General features: G+C 51.2%; 7 protein-coding genes across 7 annotated transcripts; 3 read left to right on the top strand and 4 right to left on the bottom strand.

Moving 5' to 3' along the window:
• Nucleotides 1-247: 247 nt before the first annotated feature.
• PV08_07506 (uncharacterized protein) lies at nt 248-1,684 on the top strand (the record flags this gene model as incomplete). The annotated part of the gene is made up of 1 exon (XM_016381836.1): nt 248-1,684. The coding sequence occupies one exon, from the start codon at nt 248-250 to the stop codon at nt 1,682-1,684; it is 1,437 nt and encodes a 478-aa protein (XP_016234938.1).
• A 2,955-nt stretch (nt 1,685-4,639) lies between these two features.
• PV08_07505 (uncharacterized protein) lies at nt 4,640-7,099 on the bottom strand (the record flags this gene model as incomplete). The annotated part of the gene is made up of 2 exons (XM_016381835.1): nt 4,640-4,954; nt 5,012-7,099. The coding sequence occupies 2 exons, from the start codon at nt 7,097-7,099 to the stop codon at nt 4,640-4,642; spliced, it is 2,403 nt and encodes an 800-aa protein (XP_016234937.1).
• Nucleotides 7,100-7,761: 662 nt separating this feature from the next.
• Nucleotides 7,762-8,469, top strand: PV08_07504 (uncharacterized protein; the record flags this gene model as incomplete). Its single annotated transcript, XM_016381834.1, has 1 exon — nt 7,762-8,469. One exon carries the CDS (start codon nt 7,762-7,764, stop codon nt 8,467-8,469), a length of 708 nt encoding a protein of 235 aa, XP_016234936.1.
• A 72-nt stretch (nt 8,470-8,541) lies between these two features.
• Nucleotides 8,542-9,798, bottom strand: PV08_07503 (uncharacterized protein; the record flags this gene model as incomplete). The annotated part of the gene is made up of 1 exon (XM_016381833.1): nt 8,542-9,798. One exon carries the CDS (start codon nt 9,796-9,798, stop codon nt 8,542-8,544), a length of 1,257 nt encoding a protein of 418 aa, XP_016234935.1.
• Nucleotides 9,799-11,599: 1,801 nt separating this feature from the next.
• PV08_07502 (uncharacterized protein) lies at nt 11,600-12,178 on the top strand (the record flags this gene model as incomplete). Its single annotated transcript, XM_016381832.1, has 2 exons — nt 11,600-11,618; nt 11,670-12,178. 2 exons carry the CDS (start codon nt 11,600-11,602, stop codon nt 12,176-12,178), a joined length of 528 nt encoding a protein of 175 aa, XP_016234934.1.
• A 1,581-nt stretch (nt 12,179-13,759) lies between these two features.
• Nucleotides 13,760-14,422, bottom strand: PV08_07501 (uncharacterized protein; the record flags this gene model as incomplete). The annotated part of the gene is made up of 1 exon (XM_016381831.1): nt 13,760-14,422. The coding sequence occupies one exon, from the start codon at nt 14,420-14,422 to the stop codon at nt 13,760-13,762; it is 663 nt and encodes a 220-aa protein (XP_016234933.1).
• A 409-nt stretch (nt 14,423-14,831) lies between these two features.
• On the bottom strand, nt 14,832-17,972 carry PV08_07500 (uncharacterized protein; the record flags this gene model as incomplete). Its single annotated transcript, XM_016381830.1, has 1 exon — nt 14,832-17,972. The coding sequence occupies one exon, from the start codon at nt 17,970-17,972 to the stop codon at nt 14,832-14,834; it is 3,141 nt and encodes a 1,046-aa protein (XP_016234932.1).
• Between the last annotated feature and the right edge of the window lie 1,243 nt (nt 17,973-19,215).

Here is a 19,215-nt window from a genome sequence, read left to right as displayed (position 1 = left end):
CGTTCTTAAAGTTGTGGGTGTAGTTATCAATCAGCCTTGTGTCCCTTAAGGGGGCGCGGGGAGGAAGCGCCCAGCCAAACCAGCCAAGGTCAGTGCGTCATCCCCGCCCTGTTCCATTTCGTCTTGTTATCTCAGCCTCATCCTCGTCCTCAGTGGCTCCTACATTCCTTGAGTACTCGATACATCTCTGACATCGGGAGTCGTCGAATCTGCAATTGAGATCAAGCCTCTGCCGGGACCTCCAACAATGCCTTTTCCTTTCGTTCTCTCCACCACATCCAATATTTCTTTTCAATCGAGCTTGACGTCTTCTAGTCATCCCTCTCTGCCCTCTGCGGCCACATCTCAGCGAGCTCTCCTTCGTGCCGCGCTGAAGTCGCACAAACGACTGTCTCCCACAGACCAGGCCAGTGACATTCCGTCTCTTGCCTCCATCATTCACAATTACCTCCGCTACCTGCTAACCTTAGATCTCGCATTATCCGGTAAGCCTGTCGCCGGGGAGGAGATCCACATTGCATTGGCCAAAGAACCCGAGATCGAGTGGCGTCCTACTCTCAGCTCTGCATCCATTCCGGGGCGTGAGAGGGATCGCGTCAAAGGTAGAGGTCTTGATTATGACATCTTCTTTGTCCACCACACCCTCGCTCTGGTCCACCAGCTTGCTGCCAGACAATCTCTGTTAGGGCTGTATGCCTCTGCAAACCCCAGCCCTGAGCAGCGTGCAGCACTGGTCCAGAATGCTTCCAAGTCGTTGAAGACTGCCCACTCGATACACTCCTACCTGCTACTCAGAACAAATTCCTCCAACGACGGTCCGCCAAATTTCCCTCCAGGTGCGGTCGACATCTCGGCAGCCGTTCAGTCTGCTTTGCGACATCTGACACATGCGGAATTCGACCTACTCTGCGTTCTGAAGGATGATCCATATCCTGCTCTACTTGTCCAATCCCGAAATAAGGATGACAGAGAATGGATGATCAGAGCTCCGCAGATACCGAAGGTGCGAGCTCAAGTTTTGACCAGACTATGCATCGGAGCAGCAGAGCATGCTTCTGCAGCCGCCGTCGCCCTCAAGGTCGAAGCATCAAAAGTCTCCAAGGATTTGCTGGATTATTGCGACGGAGTTCGAAGGACGTCGAGGGCCAAGGCCTGCCGGTTCCAAGCTCTAGATGAAGACACGGCTGGCTCGACTGGTAGAGGCATCGCATGGCTCAAGGCCGCGTTGAGTGAGATTGGAATCGAACCGCCCAAGGAAAGCTCGAAATCAGCCGGTCTCGGGCGATTGAAAGCCTCTTGGAATGAACGACGAGAGGACAAGCGGATCGAAAAGGGAAGCCCGAATTGGGGCCTAGATGGCGGTAAGCTGGAAGAAGGACGCATCGTGGAGTATCTGTATGAGAAGATGTCCAAGGAGAATGACACTATCAACATTCAATTGATCCCTGACTGGAAGCCTCTGCTCTCCTTGTTACCAAGCGGAATGAATATGCCCATGGACGACAAACGAAAACCGGACTTCTTGGAAGAAGCTGAACTTGCCGCTATGAGAGCGCCGCCAGAAGATGATGACTTCAAGGACACGGCCAGCTCCGATGAAGAGGAAGGTGGTGATAGGCAGCCGGTTGGCGCATTCCCAGGGACACATCAGGAGTATGGGGGAAGCGGGACAGCATATTACTGAGAACGAAATGACGTTAATGCGACCATGATAACAGCCTGCCATGAAACAAGCACAGCTGCGGTTGCTATCGTTCGATCATTCTGCCCTCAGAGATGATATCGAAAAGGCCGACGACAGGGAGTCCTTCACTTTCACTTTCACATCACACTTTGCTGGGATGCTGTACTCTTTCACCAATGCCACGATTCCTGGCGCACAGGGCATAGAAACCGAAACAGCAAAAAAACTAACCACTCTTGGTCAGGAAACCTCCTCTGATCCCCAGGGTATAATCCAGACCTTTTATCCTCGCCTAAGCGTTGATCTGGGCCCTGGCTCCGCACCCACCTTAGTGGTGAGTGGGAATCGACCTCCAGATATTTTTTTGGTATCTCAGACTGCTTTCGAAGCAAAGGCGAACACCCTCAAGCCGACGCCATACCACTACGACATGGCGACGGCGAGTGCGAGCCCCTTTGCTCCGAGAAGGCTGCTGTTGAATACAGATTTCTTGAATACAAAAGATATAGTGACGGTTTTCTGAACTCTCAGCCTTGTCACGTGCTCGCACAGCCTTGCGACGGCACCCACCTGAAAACGGCCGCGCCCCCTTTGGCGAAGTGTTTCACGGCCCGTTTCATGCATCCATCCTCGACCTCTACGCTCCAATCACCGTACCCAACACCAGGGTCACACACGACGATTATAGGAAGCCCTTGTGTGACGACTTGTCTCAAGTCGACGGCAATCCACCGTCGCTCCAGCATTCAAAGGCCGTCCGCCACACCGACCGTGTGCCTGAACTGATCGTCGGACTGAATGTGTAACTACCGAGGTGTAACCCGCACGGCAGACTTGTCCGCACCATCTCCCGTGGTTGGAGGGAACGTGACGAGTTTCCCTCGATATCGAAGAGAGCTAAGCTGACAGGCATGTCGAAGCGTGGGGAGTGTGGGAGCGAGGACAAGCCGTGACCTGTCTGTGACCGTCGAACTACCACAGCTGGGATCATGATCTTCGGATGGAGTCGTCCTCCAAAACGATTAATCCCACTTGTCGGATAGCACGGGCATCGAATGCGCAACTCTTACCGTGCCCAATCTTGGCGGCTGGCAAGCTCTGTCAGAAGTCGAGGTATATTAAGGTGAAATGGCGCACTCTCGGCCCTTCTTCAGAGGCAAGTAGAGGTTTTGAAAGAAACAGCCGACTGGTGATTCCCAGTCGATATCAGATATCACGCATCAACGATCCATACTTTTGCAGTATATTGTCAAGACTGTCCAGCGACTTTCAGCAACGCAACACGACCGCGGAACATTATGCTGCTGTTTCGACCACTGTGCGCTGTCCTGTTGTGCCTCTTCGCGTCTGTCCCTTGTGGCTCTGCGGTTCCACTCTCTTCAACGACACATATTCTCCCTGACATCACGATACGGAATGTCATTGTGCAACCAGCATTGACGTCGTCGACAAGGCTTCCAACCGCCGCGGTAGCTCAGTTTGTACAGTTTACGCCAGCGCCGAGCGAGGTCGCGACGACGAGAAATGCTCGAGATGGCGGCCACGGCAAACGGAAAAGTTGAATTGTCCCTCTTCTCCCAACTCGACATTGAACTACATGTGGCATGCGTGTGGATCATCTCTGAGTTGATCGACGTCTGACCTATACCGGTATAAGTCACCAAGACGGGGGAGAGAGGTGTACCGACCCTTCCTATACGATGGACTTTCGTTCGTCTTTCTGCTACGCTCGTTACAATCATGTCAGAGGAGGGGAGGAGGTCTCAGGAACATTCGGTCTACGAAACGAGAACAGCATCTAGTCATCTATGACCATCCCACCACTTTGATCATCTCCGACCGGAATCTGAAATTCTATCGGACGGCGTAGATTGATGGTACTGTCTGTACATGCCGTCGGACCTCTCGTTTCATCAACCGTTCACAAACGTGCCGTCCCATGCACTCTTTTCTGTCCCATTACAGCACAGAAACAGTCCCTCCACTTCAGTGCAGCACAGTCCAGTTCGGTTCAATACAGCTCAGCCCGGCACGGCACACTACAGGCCAAGGTCCAGTCTCTTCCCATCGCGACTTTGACTCCTATCAACCCTCACCACTGCTGCTGCTGTAGCTGCTACCGCTCCTCAGCGCGTACAGTATTCGTCCGCCCAACTTTCGGAAATCAAGTGACTCGGAATACCGACCGGGTTTGACGTGGTCACGGGTCTCAAGAGACGTACATATATATCTAGGGACATACACTGCAAGCGGGACGCGAGGTATTTGAACGTACCGTATCGAACGAGACGGAATGTGCACTCAGACGGTCCACATCGTATGTACTAGTTAGGTATCCAGTAGACGTTATCTCCTTCTATATTCCACGAAACCATCAACGTCTCGCCTGACGACGTCCGCGACGTTCGTTATACCTTGTTTGTGGTTTGATTTTTTTATTTCATTCTTGCTTTCATGACATATGCAACACAATTTACAGACACCCCCCCAACTAGTTAGTTAGCCTTGCCCAGCCCAGCCCAGTCAGTCCCTCACTGAAAAGCTAAAGCTACGACCTGCTACTACCTTTCTGTCCATACATACATACATGTACAAGTAGACTTGCAGAGACCAGCGCCAGTGGGACGCCGGGGATATTGAGACACAACCGAAGAAAAAGATATGATGAGACGCCATAGAGTACATCCATGGGGTCAACTGAACAAAGACCAAAGATCTTCAAAGTCATGTCTTTTGTTTCCTGCTTTCTTTAGGTACGGAGTATTCTCTTTCTCCTCTTTCTGCTCTTCGAATGATGAGTTAGAAGTCTAGTCGAGTAGAGACCGAGCATCAACAACGACAATCAACAAAGTCGAGATTCTTTGCGAACAGTGCACAACAACAACAACAACCACGACCTTTCACACCTCCACCTTCACCTCCATCTCGTGTCTGCCGCGCGCCGTCGATTGTCGACTATAGGACCTCACCCACAATCTTGGCTGCCTCTTTATACGTAGCCAACAACTTCTCGCACTTCTCTCTTTCTTTCTTGATGCCATCATCCTCATATAATAGCTCCCCAAACAGTTCTTCCTTGTACAGCTCGCTCACCAGGCGATTCTGAACTTCGTCCCTGCTATGGTTGACGAGCAGATGCATGATGGCCTTGGGAACCTGGTCTGCAATCGTCTCACGGACGATGTTGAAGTAAGAGCTAATGAGGCGGCGGATGAGTTCGGTTTCCAATGCTTCTCGATCAGTCAGGACCGGTTCTGCCGACTGTTCGGGCTGTAGCTCAAGTTAGTGACAATCTAAAAAGAAAGTTAGGTAACGGCAGAGACTTACGAATAGTGACGTCGATTCGCCATACTCTGATTGTGCATATTCATCATTCATGGGAGGGGGGAAAGCAGGTGATCGATCGGTGAAGCTGCCCCTATCAGATCGTCGGATACTCTGACTGAAGCTCGGTTCCACATTGTGGCTGACATGTCTCGAAGTAGCAGATGAGTTCGTTGGTGGCATTGAGGGTAGGCCCGATTGCAGACCATTTTCTTTACCGAAAAAGTAGTTTAGGAAAGAGTCTCGAGCGCCACCAGTGCCTCCTGCGGCAGCAGATATGCTGCCAAAGCCATTTTCTCGTTCTCGTGCCACGGCTGGAGACATACTTCGGCTCATGGCAGGATGCTTGCGAACAGGCAGAGCGGTTGCTTTGTCGTCTTGCTCGGCCTCCTCATCGTCCGGGGTGGCTGTGCCATTGACGCCGCCAAGCTGCTTCATTCGCTGCTTGTCACGTTTTCGTCGTTCCTCTGCTTGGGCCGCTCTCTTATCCTTTTCATTCTTATTCTGTATGACAGAGGACATGGCTGCTGCAGCTCCAAGGAAATTAGGATGATTGGTGTTGATATATGCTCGCTGAATTGCAATCAGAGATTCGACGTAGCTCGAGGCAGGGCCAAGACGTTCTCGGAGAAGATCCGAGACAACCTCGATAAGCTTGCCTTGTAGTTTTGGAAATCTTGAAAGTTCCGTTGATCCACAAGTATGGCAAATCTTGATCAACTCTTCGTAAACCAACTCGACGCATCGTTGACTAGGAATCTCCAAGAGTTTGATCTGAGGCTTCACCAAAAGGTCAAATGCCAGTTCAGGAACAAACAAACTTGGTCGGGGACCGGTAGAGTTTCGGATTGCCGTCCGAATGTCTAAGACGGAGAGATTATGGGTAGGATCAATAGTTTCCAGCGAATTTCCAAAAACCGAGTTGAAGATGTAATATATCCGAGCACCACCACAAAGCTCTTTTGTCGAAATTTCTGATGACGTGCCGTCAATGGACGAGATGAAGGCATTGGCGAAGCGAGTCATCAGCTGCAGAATCAATGAACCGCGATGTTCTTTTCCTGCAAATTGCTTGCTGCCGTAGCTTGCAAGCTCTTGTTGCGTCTGGCCCATCAGTGTATTTAGTCTTGCCTTGATGTCAGGAAGTCTGTCTCGAATGTGGGCCATCAGGGTGGTGTTTAGCGTCTTTGCAAGGTACTGTGTTCCACACCGCGTCGCCATGTTTCGGTATGCAGGGTGATGCCTGAAGAATTCCGCTTCGGACCTCAGGGCTTCGGACATTGGTTTGTTGGTTTGAATATCTTGTTGTGATCGATTCACAACACCAATGAAGCCCAATTTTAGCGGATACACGCGACCAGACAGAATATCCAAGGCGTTTGTACCATGATCCATAAGATCCAATTTTGTCAGGACACCAATTGTCCTTCTTCCCATTGGGTCAACATGTCGCGCGAGCTTAAGGGCTTCGGAATTCACGATGTCGACGTTCGCAGGGGAGACAGCAAGAATGATGCTGTTTGGTTTGGCGATGTATTCGGAGATCAGGGTTCTCGTCTGCTTTTCGATGTCTGTAGGCTGATCACCGATAGGAACTTTGGTCAAACCGGGCAGATCGACCAGTGTCAAATTGAGGACATGTGGAGAGAAGATCTTGAGGTTGATGGGCTGTCTGTTGATGCCCTTGTTGTTGCCAGCTATTCTAGCTGTCTCGTTCTCGATCTCAGCACGGACTTGATTGAAGTTCGAGAACTTGCGACCTGGTATATGGTGAAATTCTGCCCATTCTCCGTGCTCGGCCACGCTGGCAGCAGAGTGCGGAACATGGACCTCGTCGTTGTTAGCGTCGCTGTCTTCATCAGGAGGAATATTAATGAGCTGTAGAATCAAAGGGCGACGTGTGACAATGCCACTTCCCCGAGGGAGAAAGTCCCGTCCAACGATATTTTCGAGAACAGAAGATTTACCCGAGGACTGGGAGCCGACGACGACTATCTGCGGAAGATCGAGAGAGTCATTGCCAATGGTATTGAAGACCAGGTCTTGGAGCTTGTTGACGGTTCGGAGAAGGTCATCGCCGAGGGTGGTCATTGTCGACGACCGTGTCCGATCGGACTCGTTTCACAAGACGAAAGCTGGCGACGCGACGGCGAATTGGAGTTGGAAGGTTGGTGGAAAATCAGTAGTGGGCGTTACAAAGAATGTCTCGCCAGGAAACAAGCTGAAGAAGAGAAGAAAGGAAAGAGGAGGTCCTGGTGAGTTGGTTGATTAGATGGCTAGGCACATGTTTACTTGAATTCGGTACCTGGGACTTTGGGGGTGTAGAAGAAAACGCGCAGGAGGCGCAGAAAGGCTGCGATCGGGAGAGATTGGGGTGGCTTGAGAAATTGCTCCGTCTGACAGTTGCTATGTCTTCGCGATTTTGACGTGGATTGCGGAACGATACCTTGCCAAGTAATTCGGTCAGACACCTGGGTTGCAGCCACCCGCGGCCTGACGTAGTTGCATCACAAGAGCAAGTTCTCGCTTCTCTACAACAGTGTGTCCGCAGTTCGTCCTTCCATCTCCAGGCCCAACGAGGCTTGTCCTTTCTGCGGGGATCGCAGGGCACATTACGACATGGTCACGGCATTGCTACTTGTTCTCACAAACCTCACATCTTTCAAGCCTCATTGGTAAGACCGTAGACATTGAACGCTGACCACTACTTGTCCATCCAACCCTTGAAGATACGTGCTCTCACCTGGCAGATAATGCTGGCGACAGGTCTAGCATATGGTTGCCTCCTTCTGGCCACCGCAATAACATCAACAGCCTCACCCGTTCACCGAGATCAACAGATTTTGGACTTCCCAGACGCAACCATCATAGAGCCCGACTTCTCCCAGACTTCCAGCATCCGAGACACACTTATCGCAAACGAGGTCATTGGGGATGTCCTCGACGATTTCGAACCTTCATACTACATCGAAGTGAACTATCCTTCCACCCACGACAAAGTCGTCCTCGGCAATGATATTCCCGTGGATGCTGTCTCTAAGCGGCCAGTCTTCAACTTCTTCTCCCTTAAGCCTCATTCCGTCGAAGCGAAGAGCTCAACCTTCACCCTCGTTCTGACCGATCCAGATGCAAAGTCCCGCGATAAGCCTAAATGGAGCGAAATGTGCCACTGGATCCTGACCAATTTGACCACACCGACCCCTGGACCGCCCCCGGAAACCCACAACGCCAAACCAGGAGAAATCATGGAGTACTTGCCTCCGAGTCCGCCGCCAAAGACCGGAGCTCATCGTTATGTATTCGTCCTTTTGGTAGGAGAGTCGTCAGATCTGAAGGCACCAAAGGACCGTAAGCACTGGGGGTACGGTAAGGTTCGACACGGGGTGCGAGATTGGGCCGAAGAAAATGATTTGAGGGTTGTGGGCGCCAACTTCTTTTTTGCTCAGAATGAAATGCAGTAAAGCCGGGTACTCGATCAACTTGTCCTCATGTACTGTACTTATAGCACAAAAGTGTCATCGAGCTTGACTTCTTCAGGTTGCCTCCCTCAGGAGGCTTAATTCAGCAAGACTTTGCGATACAGAGTGCATTGCCTCCCTTCCCTGACCCAACTGAGTCTCCCGATGACTTGACAACGTGACATCGGCTGCTTCCGCTGCGAAAAGCCACGGTTTCATACGCCGTGTCACTTCGTCGCCATCACGCTCTTCTCGAGCCTCAGATTTGGGCCCAATGATGGAAGCAGCATGCTCGAACCTTCCCGACCGAGCAAGAATAGGAAATGCCTGCAAAAGTTGGCTCTCGTCACTAAGTTTGTCCAGCATATTCGTCGTCGCTCGTAGTTCGCTGTCGAGCTGTTCTCGTGTCAATGTGAGATATGCCTTCACAACAGAGTGCTGTTGTAAACTTGGGAGCAGATTCTTCTCAATATTGTTGAGCATAGCGACGCCACTGGACGCCTTTGGGCCCATGGTACTGTCGTCGTCCCCCTTGTGTGTTTGCCGCTCACTGTCATCCGCTTCATTCGGAGGTAGAGGAGCCCTGAGCTTGTCGACAGCCTCAATAACTCGCTTTCGTGCAGTTAGATACCGTTCATATTGTTCGTCAATCATTTCATCCGTGACGGCAACTCCGTTCTGGTCGTCAGGCTCCTGAACAGCCTTGTTGCTGTCGCCATGCGGACCGACATCGTTTTGACACTTCTCCAAGCTCTCCTCGAGCCATGTCGTCAGATACCGTCGTGTGGTCAACATCGCCCGAACCCGCTGCTCAGGAACAACGCCATATTCACCCGACTGCGCCCTCTCTCTGGCTTCGTCCAGCTTTGCCCTCTCAGCTTTTGCTTCAAAATGAGCATGGACAACAGCCATTTCGAGAGCCTTGACATGCCTCTTTAGCGTTTCCTCAAGCACGCCGATGTCGTGTCCAACATCGGACGTCACAGCGAGGTGTTCTTGAGTAGCAGGTGGTCGGACTTCCCATGTGACCAAGTGACGCGAACTTTTAATCTTTTCCAGCTCGTCCTTCAGCACAACGAGGGAAGTGTTCTTCTTCTGCAGACTCCGTAACTCGATGTGTCTATTGAGCAACGTCCTGGCATCATTATCTGAATCTTGGACGTCTCTATCGCTAGGTTGACTACGTCTCCGTCGTTCGGCGACCGCGTCTTTGTACTTGCGTTGAGCTGCCTGGTTTTCTTCAAAGGCTGTCGCATATTCAGCCTTGAGTTTCTCCAATCCACCTTCAACTGGAGGGCTCTGGGCTGGATCCTTCGTAGCGTTTGATTGCATGGTTGCTTATCGAACAGACTTACATCGATTCGGCACGGATGTGAGACCCAGCCTCGACTCTTGTGGCGAACAACCTGTCTCTCAGAAATGTCTTCCGAACTTTGCAGCACTGATAACTCAACCCAAGCCCACAGCTCTAGAGTATCTACCCGTTAACGCTATGTGTTGTCCTGGTTTGAAGATTTTTCACAAGACGCGTTTGCTTGCCGCTCCCCGCAAGCCCACCTTCACCGCCCCTTTCCAAGCCGCTGTCAACATAGCCGAGTACTGTTTCGAGTCTCTACCTGACACGATAAAGTAGAGGAAAGGTCTTGTTCATTGATGGGATACTGTAGACATCCACGAGTTAGTGGTAGTTAGGATCGGGGTTGGGGTTTGTGCTAATTTGGCTTAGAGCGATGCCGAGGTCTCAAAATCCGAGACGCGCGCAAAGGTACCTGTAGTCACCCTTGTGCTGTTGCTAAAGTATCTCAAGTGTGATTGATACGTAATGTCACAGACTACGCATAGTTCTACGCCATCTCTGATATGATCAACGTTTTCCTAGGATTATCTTCGGAACCTTCGTAGGCCAGAACTACCTTTCCATCTACCAACCTTTCTTTACCGGTTCGCTGTTGTTCGAAGCCAGCCTTGCCTTCAAGCATACTGAAAATATTGCTTTTTCAGCTTATTGCATGAAGACAAAACAGCTGTTTGTGGATAGGAAGATGCGGTCGGATCCATCATGAGATGGTTGCTGATTCTGGATAGTTGCCGGCCACTCTGAAGCTGGCAACGAGGACAAGTACTGGAGCCACTGGATTGCGTTTGAAGTCGATTCAATTCTCGTCGGTATATGCTTCTCAATCTCGAACATACGCGAGTTCGGGCTGCCAAAAACATCCCAGGTATGCTACTTGAGTCTGCCAGTGATACTTGGGAGAAGGCCCGCAAATATCCCTTGCTGTTGGCAAGTGGAGAGAATGCAAAGCTGATGGAACCTGTCAACGCCATCAATGACTGTTCAAGGTAGGGCACAGGAGCAGAACGTTGGTGTAATGGGTGCAGTTTGACATCCATCGACCGTCAAAAGGCTGAGATATCTTCAAGAGCTCAACCCGAAAGCCGCTTTCAGGCGGCGAAAGCGGGCTCATAATTGCTGATGTGTTCTCTTCGGGTTAACAACAGATAGCTGTGACAGTGGCGACTAGTCTATCGCGCTGCTGCGATGCTGCTGCGATGAGATACTCACCCCCGAGTCAGCAGGACGCAATGTTCGTGCCATCATCCGTCACTCCAGTTTGGTGCTCGCCTGCAAGCGGTCCCTTTTGGAAGAATGGAGGTGGTGCGTCGACTTTGTTGGCTTGGTGATTTATGGCAGAGAAGAGGAACTCACCTCAGCGGCTGAGATCGAAACTACTTCCAAGGGGGGTCGAAAGGAGAGAGCAATGTAGGCTGTAGCACGACTTGGTTTCTTCGCTCTGACACAGCCTTTGAACTGGGATAACCTTGCACAGGTTTGCTTGCAGGGAACTTCTTACCTGGAACGACAAAGGACTCTTCCATCAGAGGCAGAGGGTCAGTAAGTAAATGTGCTGCAGGGAAGGAGCTTCACTGTGCCTTCTGCCCCTCCTCCATTCACCTTCTTTCACAACCAACCCTCTTTCTTCGCAGTTGCTTTCATCATCCTGCTTTTTCCTGATCATCTCTCTTGAATCTTCCACTCAAACCGATCGGCCTACTCAACTTTCCATCTCTTCACCACCATCTCTCCGCCGCAGCCATTCGAGAAAAGTTTGCTCAACCACTCGTCGGAATCATGGGTCGTTGGGGCCATCGTAAGCCCTCACGCTCAATGCCGATATCAGCCTCCACTGACTCCTTTACAGGGATGTTCGAGGGAGACTATGATTTGGATCTGAAGGGAGATGTCGTCCACGCCATCGAAAACAAACTCAAGGCCAAATCTATCGCTTTCGAGGAAGGACATCTAGAAGAACTCATGGAAAGAATGTGCAGGATGAACAAACAACTGAGTGAACCTTCCCAAAAGCTTCGTGATCATGTCAACACCATCAGCGATGAGTTGTTTGAAGATTCTCGTCAGAATAGACACCCCTTGTTGGCTGGAGACGAATATCCTACTGTCATACTTGGGGCCGTGATGATGGAGGCAGGTCTGAGAATTTCTCCGGAGAACATGACATACCTTCGTCAGGCGGTAGACAAGGTCTCAAGTGCTAATGGGTACCGTCTGCCAATCTGTGACCTTGGATTTCGTGACCCAGGCAAAGCACAGTTTCTTGCTGCCCTCGGTCACTACCGAGATGGCGAGCCACGAGACTTCTATGGACCTAGGCATGTTATCGCCTCCCTCCTGATGTCGGATAAGAGCTAACCTTGTTGACGCTAGCTGCTTTTACTGCGGCCATATCAATCAGGACCTCAAGCCGCAAGTTCTCATGAAATGCGGTCGTTGCAAGGAAGTTTGGTACTGCAGCAAAGGATGCCAGCAGGCGAACTGGAAAGACCACAAACTCATCTGCCATAAGGACGGGGTACCTGAACTCGGCTATGGAATCATGAACGTCTGAACACCGTGAGGTCGGAATGCTTGAAACCGAAAGTCAGTTCCACGGCATAGGAGAAGAGGTAGAGAAGTACATTTCTGGTCCCTCTGTGTATGAGTTGAAGCTACAGCACGATGGAAGAAAAGTTGAATGAACATGGTGAGAGAGAAGCTGGACAAGAGAGTGCTGAAATACCCCTGGCTTTACGTACCCAACGGGTCCAGGTGTGGTTAAGGGCGGAAGTATTATTCGACTACGGATTACAGTGCCTTTCAAGGTGTGCTGTGGGTGTTGTAGTCTCTCAGCTCCCTAATGCTCTTGCTTCGGCGAAATCAAAGAATAAACTTTGCTTACGAGCAACAAAACCTTGCGCAAACCTTTGAACTAACGTGCCAACTAGTGTGTCCATGAACGCCTTATTTGTTCCACGCTGTAATATACAATAGTCGAATGCCTTCCTCAATCATATCACACAAAGACCATACTCTCCATGACCAGTAACCGAGCCGCCGGGGTTCCTTTGGTAGCTCTTATTTATTTTGAATGTAAAGGAGATCTTGCCCAGCTTCGAGCATAACCGTTTGAAGTTCTGACGAGAGAGGAATGGTGGAAGACGAACCATGGGATCTCTGTGATTGAAGACTGAGAACTCCTCGAGCATAATGTGCGTTGCCCAGCTACTATTATCCTCCGTATCCTCGATCAATGCTGACGTGACACATCTAGTATTACTCTTACTACTCTAAAGTAGAGGCCCATCCAACAAGCTGTCATCGCAGACGGGTGAGGATTTTCACCCTTGACAGACTACCCAGGTAGACAAGCCGCAGCAATCCTTCAACTCCACGTAGTTGCGCAGATAGACTCAGCTCAGAGGTCTTCATTCCGAATCCCCTGACCAGCCAATTCTCGAGGGCCGTCATGTAGAAGCACGCTCCCGGGTCTTGTGCCTAGTATGCTCAACATTGCTCCTTCCGTAGCCGTTATCAGGAGACCCCGAAAAGAGCCCTGAGGTAAGACGTCTCCTGCCACCCTGAACTCCGCACGGATCACGAAAAGCGTGGCTCGAGGTGGGCTATGTTCTTGAGAGGAGGACGGAGTGGTTCTACTGGAACGGAGACCTCGATTGATAGGTGGGTAGCCAGTTGATGTATGCATCGTCGCCTTTCAATATGTGTCCTGGGAGGCTCGGTCTTGTGCTTGGAGACAGTGGTGTAGAACAGCGGTCCAGATGCAATGCTGCGTTCCTAGGCCTTAATGCATGAGGGCCTGGCATTACTTCCGAGGAACGGAGAGACTCGTACAATGAACCCTGCTGTTTGGAGGGGGTGTGCTTGTTGCGGTCACAGTCACGAACGGGGTTATAGGCAGGTGTGCGCGGGTGATGTTGCAAGCCGGAATTCCCCCCTTCAATCCTTCTTCGGAAGATGACTCTTTGCGTCTGCCAGTTGTCTTGTAAGTTCTCTCCCATCGTCTCCATCGGTGCCTTCGATCTCGATGCCTCGCTCCAGCCACTCGACCGCGTCACTCCACCGTCCCATCTCCATGAGGCACCTGCCACCGACGATATAGGCTTTCGGGTTACCGGGGATTCTTTCGCCGTTGGGACCCTGGCTGGGACCTCTTTTGCATTCGAGGCTGCATTCCGCATCCTTGAGGCCTTCTGGAAACTTTTGAACGCCGGCATTCGCAGCGGCGCGAGAGAGATACATCAAGGCCAGCTCTTCTCTGGCAAGACCCATGGGCTCCCAGCCGGGCCTGGCAGCTGCCATGTCAATGGCTACACCGAGGAGTCGGATGGCGTCCTCGTGGTTTCCCTTTCGGGATGACTGTGCAGCGGTGTCTCGCAGTTTTTGAATGTTGGCTGACCGTTTGGGATGGACGGGAAGCGGGGGCGGAGGAACATTGTTGGGGGTTTCGAGGGCCTTCATTGCGGAATGGAGGCTGTTGACCTGCGCCACAGCGTCCTGTAGCGTCTGGTCCGTCGAAAGGATAGAGATTTGTTTCGTTTGTGGGTCGATCTGGAGTGGAAGGTGAGTGTAGGTTTCGAGGGCATCTTCTGTCGAAGCCATGGTTGTTGTTGTTGCGCGAGATGAGTCGACACTTCTGTAGAAGGGTAAGGATACAGGAGTCAGAATCTGGAGCTAGGGCAGAATATTGTCGAAGAAGGATTTCCTGGTTGCCAGAGAGGAAGGCGTTGAAGGGGACGATCACGAGTAGCCCGCTCCGAAACGTGTTCACACTGATGAATTTACTCCGCAAGTTGGTTGGAGACCTCAAAACAAGCCTTGCTTACCTAATTCACACTCGTGGCCTGACTATCTGGCTGGACTACCAGGTGGGTGAAGCCTCCTCTGCGTGGACCTTGAAAAGAAACTCCGAGAATGTTACAAGCTAGCTAGAAGACAGACAGATCCTGGTCACAAGGGAAATTGTACATGCTATCCAGTGCCAAGGTATATACGGGCGCCGTTCTATAAATCATCCCAAACTATCAACTATCCAGTCTGGCTCGGCATCTTCTTCATCTGGATCATGAGAGAGAAGCGACGTTTGTGAGAGTGGACTATTATTGGAGTCAGTCTCGATTCGCTTCGTACCCACCTCGGGGTCAAGTATCTCGGGGTTAGGCAGTGCTTTAGGCTCCGTCTCTGCTTCTGGCTTTTCCCTCAAAGGTTCTGCTGTGGTATTGTTCATACTTGGATCTGCCGCGTCTGCGGTTGCTGTGCCAGAGGGAGATACAGGTGACTCTTGTTGAGATCCGGTAGTATCTTGTTGAAATTCGGTTTTACGATGGATTTCTTGTCGTGAGTCCATAGAGACAACATGATAAGGCAATGTTGGATCCGTGTCTTTCTCGTCTCCGTGGAGGAAACCGCCTCCGTTTTCGCTGGCGTTTGCATCAGGAGTAGGGCGACGCTTGTGTAGCTGAGGCTGGCCTAACGTCATTTGTGGGTTTGTATTTGTCCCTTCATTTAGTTCACCTTCGTCTTCCAGGATGAATCCCCCACCAGAATTAGCATCATCGTCTTCGAAAAGAGATTCTGTGCCATTCGCACCGTCCTCGTCTTCGACGATGAAACCACCGCCTTGACCTTCGTCTCCATCGTCACCCTCATATTCACCTCTGGAAAGAGATATCGCATTAGATCTAGACTGATTCCCACGTTCTTCACTCCAGGGAGATGCCATTTTATGAGGCGACCTGACAATGACAATGTCCTGATGTATCACTTCGGGAGGCAAGAGCTGATCGATAGGCTTCAACCTTGCCAAAACTGCTTCAGTGTCTGCGCCGGGAAACTTGGCACTCGGCTGGCCCTGCTCTGCAGCCTCAGGGACGAAGCCGCCACCATCATCTTCTGTTTTTTCTTCATAATCTTCGTCGTCATATTCGTCGGCTTTGTCTCCAGATTCTTCATCACTGTTCCCATAGTCTCGATGGACTCGCTCTCGCACGCGTAAAGCCTGAAGCCACCTCTTCCACAGACCAAGGACTACCCGGCTTCGCTCAGCTTCCGCTTCGTCACTGGCTTGAGATTCTAGCCCTTCAATCACACTGATCACGGCGCTTGTCATGTCTAGACTGACAACCACGCCATCAATCACCGCTGTTCCTTGTCGGCCTTTGAACTCAAACCCGGTCACTGCATCAGCGTAGTCAATTCCAAGAACCCGAGCAGATTGAGCAGCGAGAGGGTGGCGTATATGAACAGCACCGGCTGGAATCATCGTGGGAACGTACACATCCAAATTACCATATCCGTTCTTTGGGACCTTGCCGTCGACCACTGGAGGTGGTTGATAGAAGCTGGTCTGGTAGTCTGCGTACAAGGGGGCGCCTTCTTGTCGTCCATCTGCATCCGCACCATCATCCAAATCTTCGCCAGGCTCTGCCAACGGGTGATTGTGCCTCTTCTTGGACAAGACACGTTTTAAAGGCTGTTCTCCTTCGTTGACATCTTTTCCTCGTCGGTACCAAGCATCGGCGGTACGACACAGATGTACATCACGTCTGCGATAGACACTTTCCAGCTTTGCGTTCTTGCTAGGTCCAGCACTGACTTTGCCCACCTCGTGCTTAGGGTGTATGACTTCGTTCATGCGCAGATGTCGCTCAAGGACATAGACGGGGTGACCTTTGAAATCTTGCACGTTGCGCGGCATGGGCTCGTTTTGCGTCCGTTTGTTCAGAAAGACATCCTCAATCACGTCTCGGTCTTCTTCAAACGGCTTCCGGAATGTCCGCATTGTCCTGTCCCACCACTCTTCTCCGCCCTTCGTGCTCTCTACTCTCTGCTTGCGTGTCTTGGCATGGTACCATTCTGTATACCGCCTCGTCACGTCTTTGGCGGAGCCATCATCCTCGAACGCAATCACGTAGGTCATATTGTTCAACTGGTCGGACGCTGGTGGCTCGAAGCCTCTCTTTGGTTTGTTGATGGTGCCGCGGACGAGGGGGTCAAGAGGGATCCATGTTGCTATCGATGGAGAGTATGCTTCGACCCAAAATATGGGATATGGAGAATCGACAATCTTTTTCTTCTTCTTAGGCGAAATGCTTCTTTCAGACTGCATGATTGTGGTAGTGCCTCCCATTGAAGTATAATCTTGAGCTGGAGCATGATAGTATTGCGGTTTGGGTTTCATGGTACTCTGACCTTTGGCGACACCGGAGAAGGGCAGAACCTGAAGTGAGCATACCAATCTAGCGTCGACAGCGATTGAGCGAAGTAATGCGCAACAGAGCTGAGCTCCCAAGTCACGCGAGCCAGAGCGTGAGTGTGCTGCGGCTCTGAAATCGTCAAAGTCTATCAGGTCTTCAGCATCATCGCTCTCCTTTAGAACGTCCACATCGTCCTTCCAATGTGCTCGACGCATGCCCCTGACTGTAACTTCCCATTGTAATTTCCATAACGCACATACTTCTTCGATTCCTTTCATGAACGAATGGTTTCGTTGATATTGGGGTTTGGAATCGTCTACATGAAGTAGAGAGGTCACCTTTTTGGGGACGAGTGGCTTCAGAATAGACTGGACCGATGGACTCTCACACCACCTGTTACGGCAGCTCAAATGACCCAGTAGACAAAGTAGATGCGCTTTGTGAACCTCTAGACGGAGCTTTCGTTCTGCAGGGCTCACGGGCTTTCGGCGTGGCGTGGTACGACGTGGTGCATCGAGATTTGTTTTTGATAGATCGAGCTCAAAGCGGCTCTGGCGTGAATGCGCACCTACGTCTGGTTCTTCCGGTGGTGCATCTAGGTCAACGTCCTCAAACTCAACGTCTGATTCTTCCGAGCCCTCGAACTCATCATACACAGTCTGCTGCAAATTTTCGGGAACATTGTTGGCTGCCACATTAGCATCAGCTACGTTGTCATCAGGACCGAACAGATTAAAATCGAGGCCGATTCCTGATGATGGCTCTTCACTCAGCTTCCTCCTCTTCGAGGGCCTCGAACTTAAAGATCTTGTCTGCTCCTCGCGTGCAGCTTCAGCGAGCATCTCACCGTACACTGCGGGGATGCCATCGTCTGAAGCGTCGCTGTTATGCCGCGCGGACTGACGCGTCTTTCGCGTAGTTGTCCTGCTAGCGGTCTGGCGTTTCCGAGGCGGCATACTTAAAAGAGACACATTGAACCCACGCGCTCGTCATGGCTGGGTGGATCGCTATGTTGGTGCCACCATGGCCGATGTTGTGTTGTGCTCTGGTTTTTGGACCCTACGAAAGCAAAAGTAGATGGTAGCCTATTTGACACCATGGATGACGTAATCGATCTTCCGGATATACCACATCCCGATCCCCACAACCTGCCTGGACGTGTAGGGTATGGAATGTCCCTAAAGCCTCTGCATCTAGGTAGATTCGTAGCCACCTACGAAGGCCACGAGAAAGCTGAGTAATATATACAGACCCAAATCGGACAGTGGATCTTAAGCCAAAGTTTTAGGGTAAGTTAGCACTTTTATTGAGCAGCTAAAGACTGAGTACCAGATTCAATTGCTGGACGTATGTATTCAACATGCATGAACCAAAAACAAGTGTTTATAAAGTTTTGGTGAGAGCCCATTACCGATCAATTCTCGTTCTCTCATTGATCAATCAATTATTTGACTTAAACATTAAGGAATGACTCTAGCCGCGACTATATTCCAGCAGGCTAGTGATGTAGAGTACCAAACAAACCCCCATTACCCTTCTATGCATATGCAGAAAATATTTTCATTCATCAACCATCATGTTACTCTTGGTCCAGAGCGCCCATCAGAAAGTGAGCGGCCTAGTTTCCGCCCTTGTTGTAGTTTCCACCGTGCCAGTCACCCCAGCCTGCAGACGCAGTGGTGCTTGTGGTCCAGCTGCTTGTGGTTGTGGTTGTAGTTGTGGTAGTTGGAGTTACCGTGACAGTAATGTAAACGGTGCTTGGGACACAGGCTGGGGTAGTGGTGGTCGTTGGCTTCCAATCGTTCCAGCCCGAGCTAGCCGGTGCAACTGTCGTCGGCTTAGGAGCAGGCACGGAACTGCTTGGCTTCCAGTCATTCCACTGCGAGGAGGACTGTACAGGGGCCGGGGCAGAGCTGCTAGGCTTCCAGTCTCCCCATTGGGAAGAAGCGGCCGGCTTAGTGGTGGTGGTCCAGTCACCCCATTGCGAAGCAGGGGTTGTGGTGGTTGGCTTGACTGGTGTGGTGGTTGTGGTCCAGTCACCCCATTGCGAAGCAGGGGTTGTGGTGATTGGCTTGACCGGTGTGGTGGTGGTGGTCCAGTCACCCCATGCAGGAGTGGTGGTAGTGGTGATTGGCTTGACCGGTGTGGTGGTGGTGGTCCAGTCACCCCATGCAGGAGTGGTGGTAGTGGTGATTGGCT

Source organism: Exophiala spinifera (genome assembly GCF_000836115.1).
Source record: "Exophiala spinifera strain CBS 89968 unplaced genomic scaffold supercont1.5, whole genome shotgun sequence".
In the NCBI taxonomy this organism is placed as follows: domain Eukaryota; kingdom Fungi; phylum Ascomycota; class Eurotiomycetes; order Chaetothyriales; family Herpotrichiellaceae; genus Exophiala; species Exophiala spinifera.
Note: the sequence above shows the minus strand (reverse complement) of the source record. Positions and strands in the feature narration are given on the sequence as shown.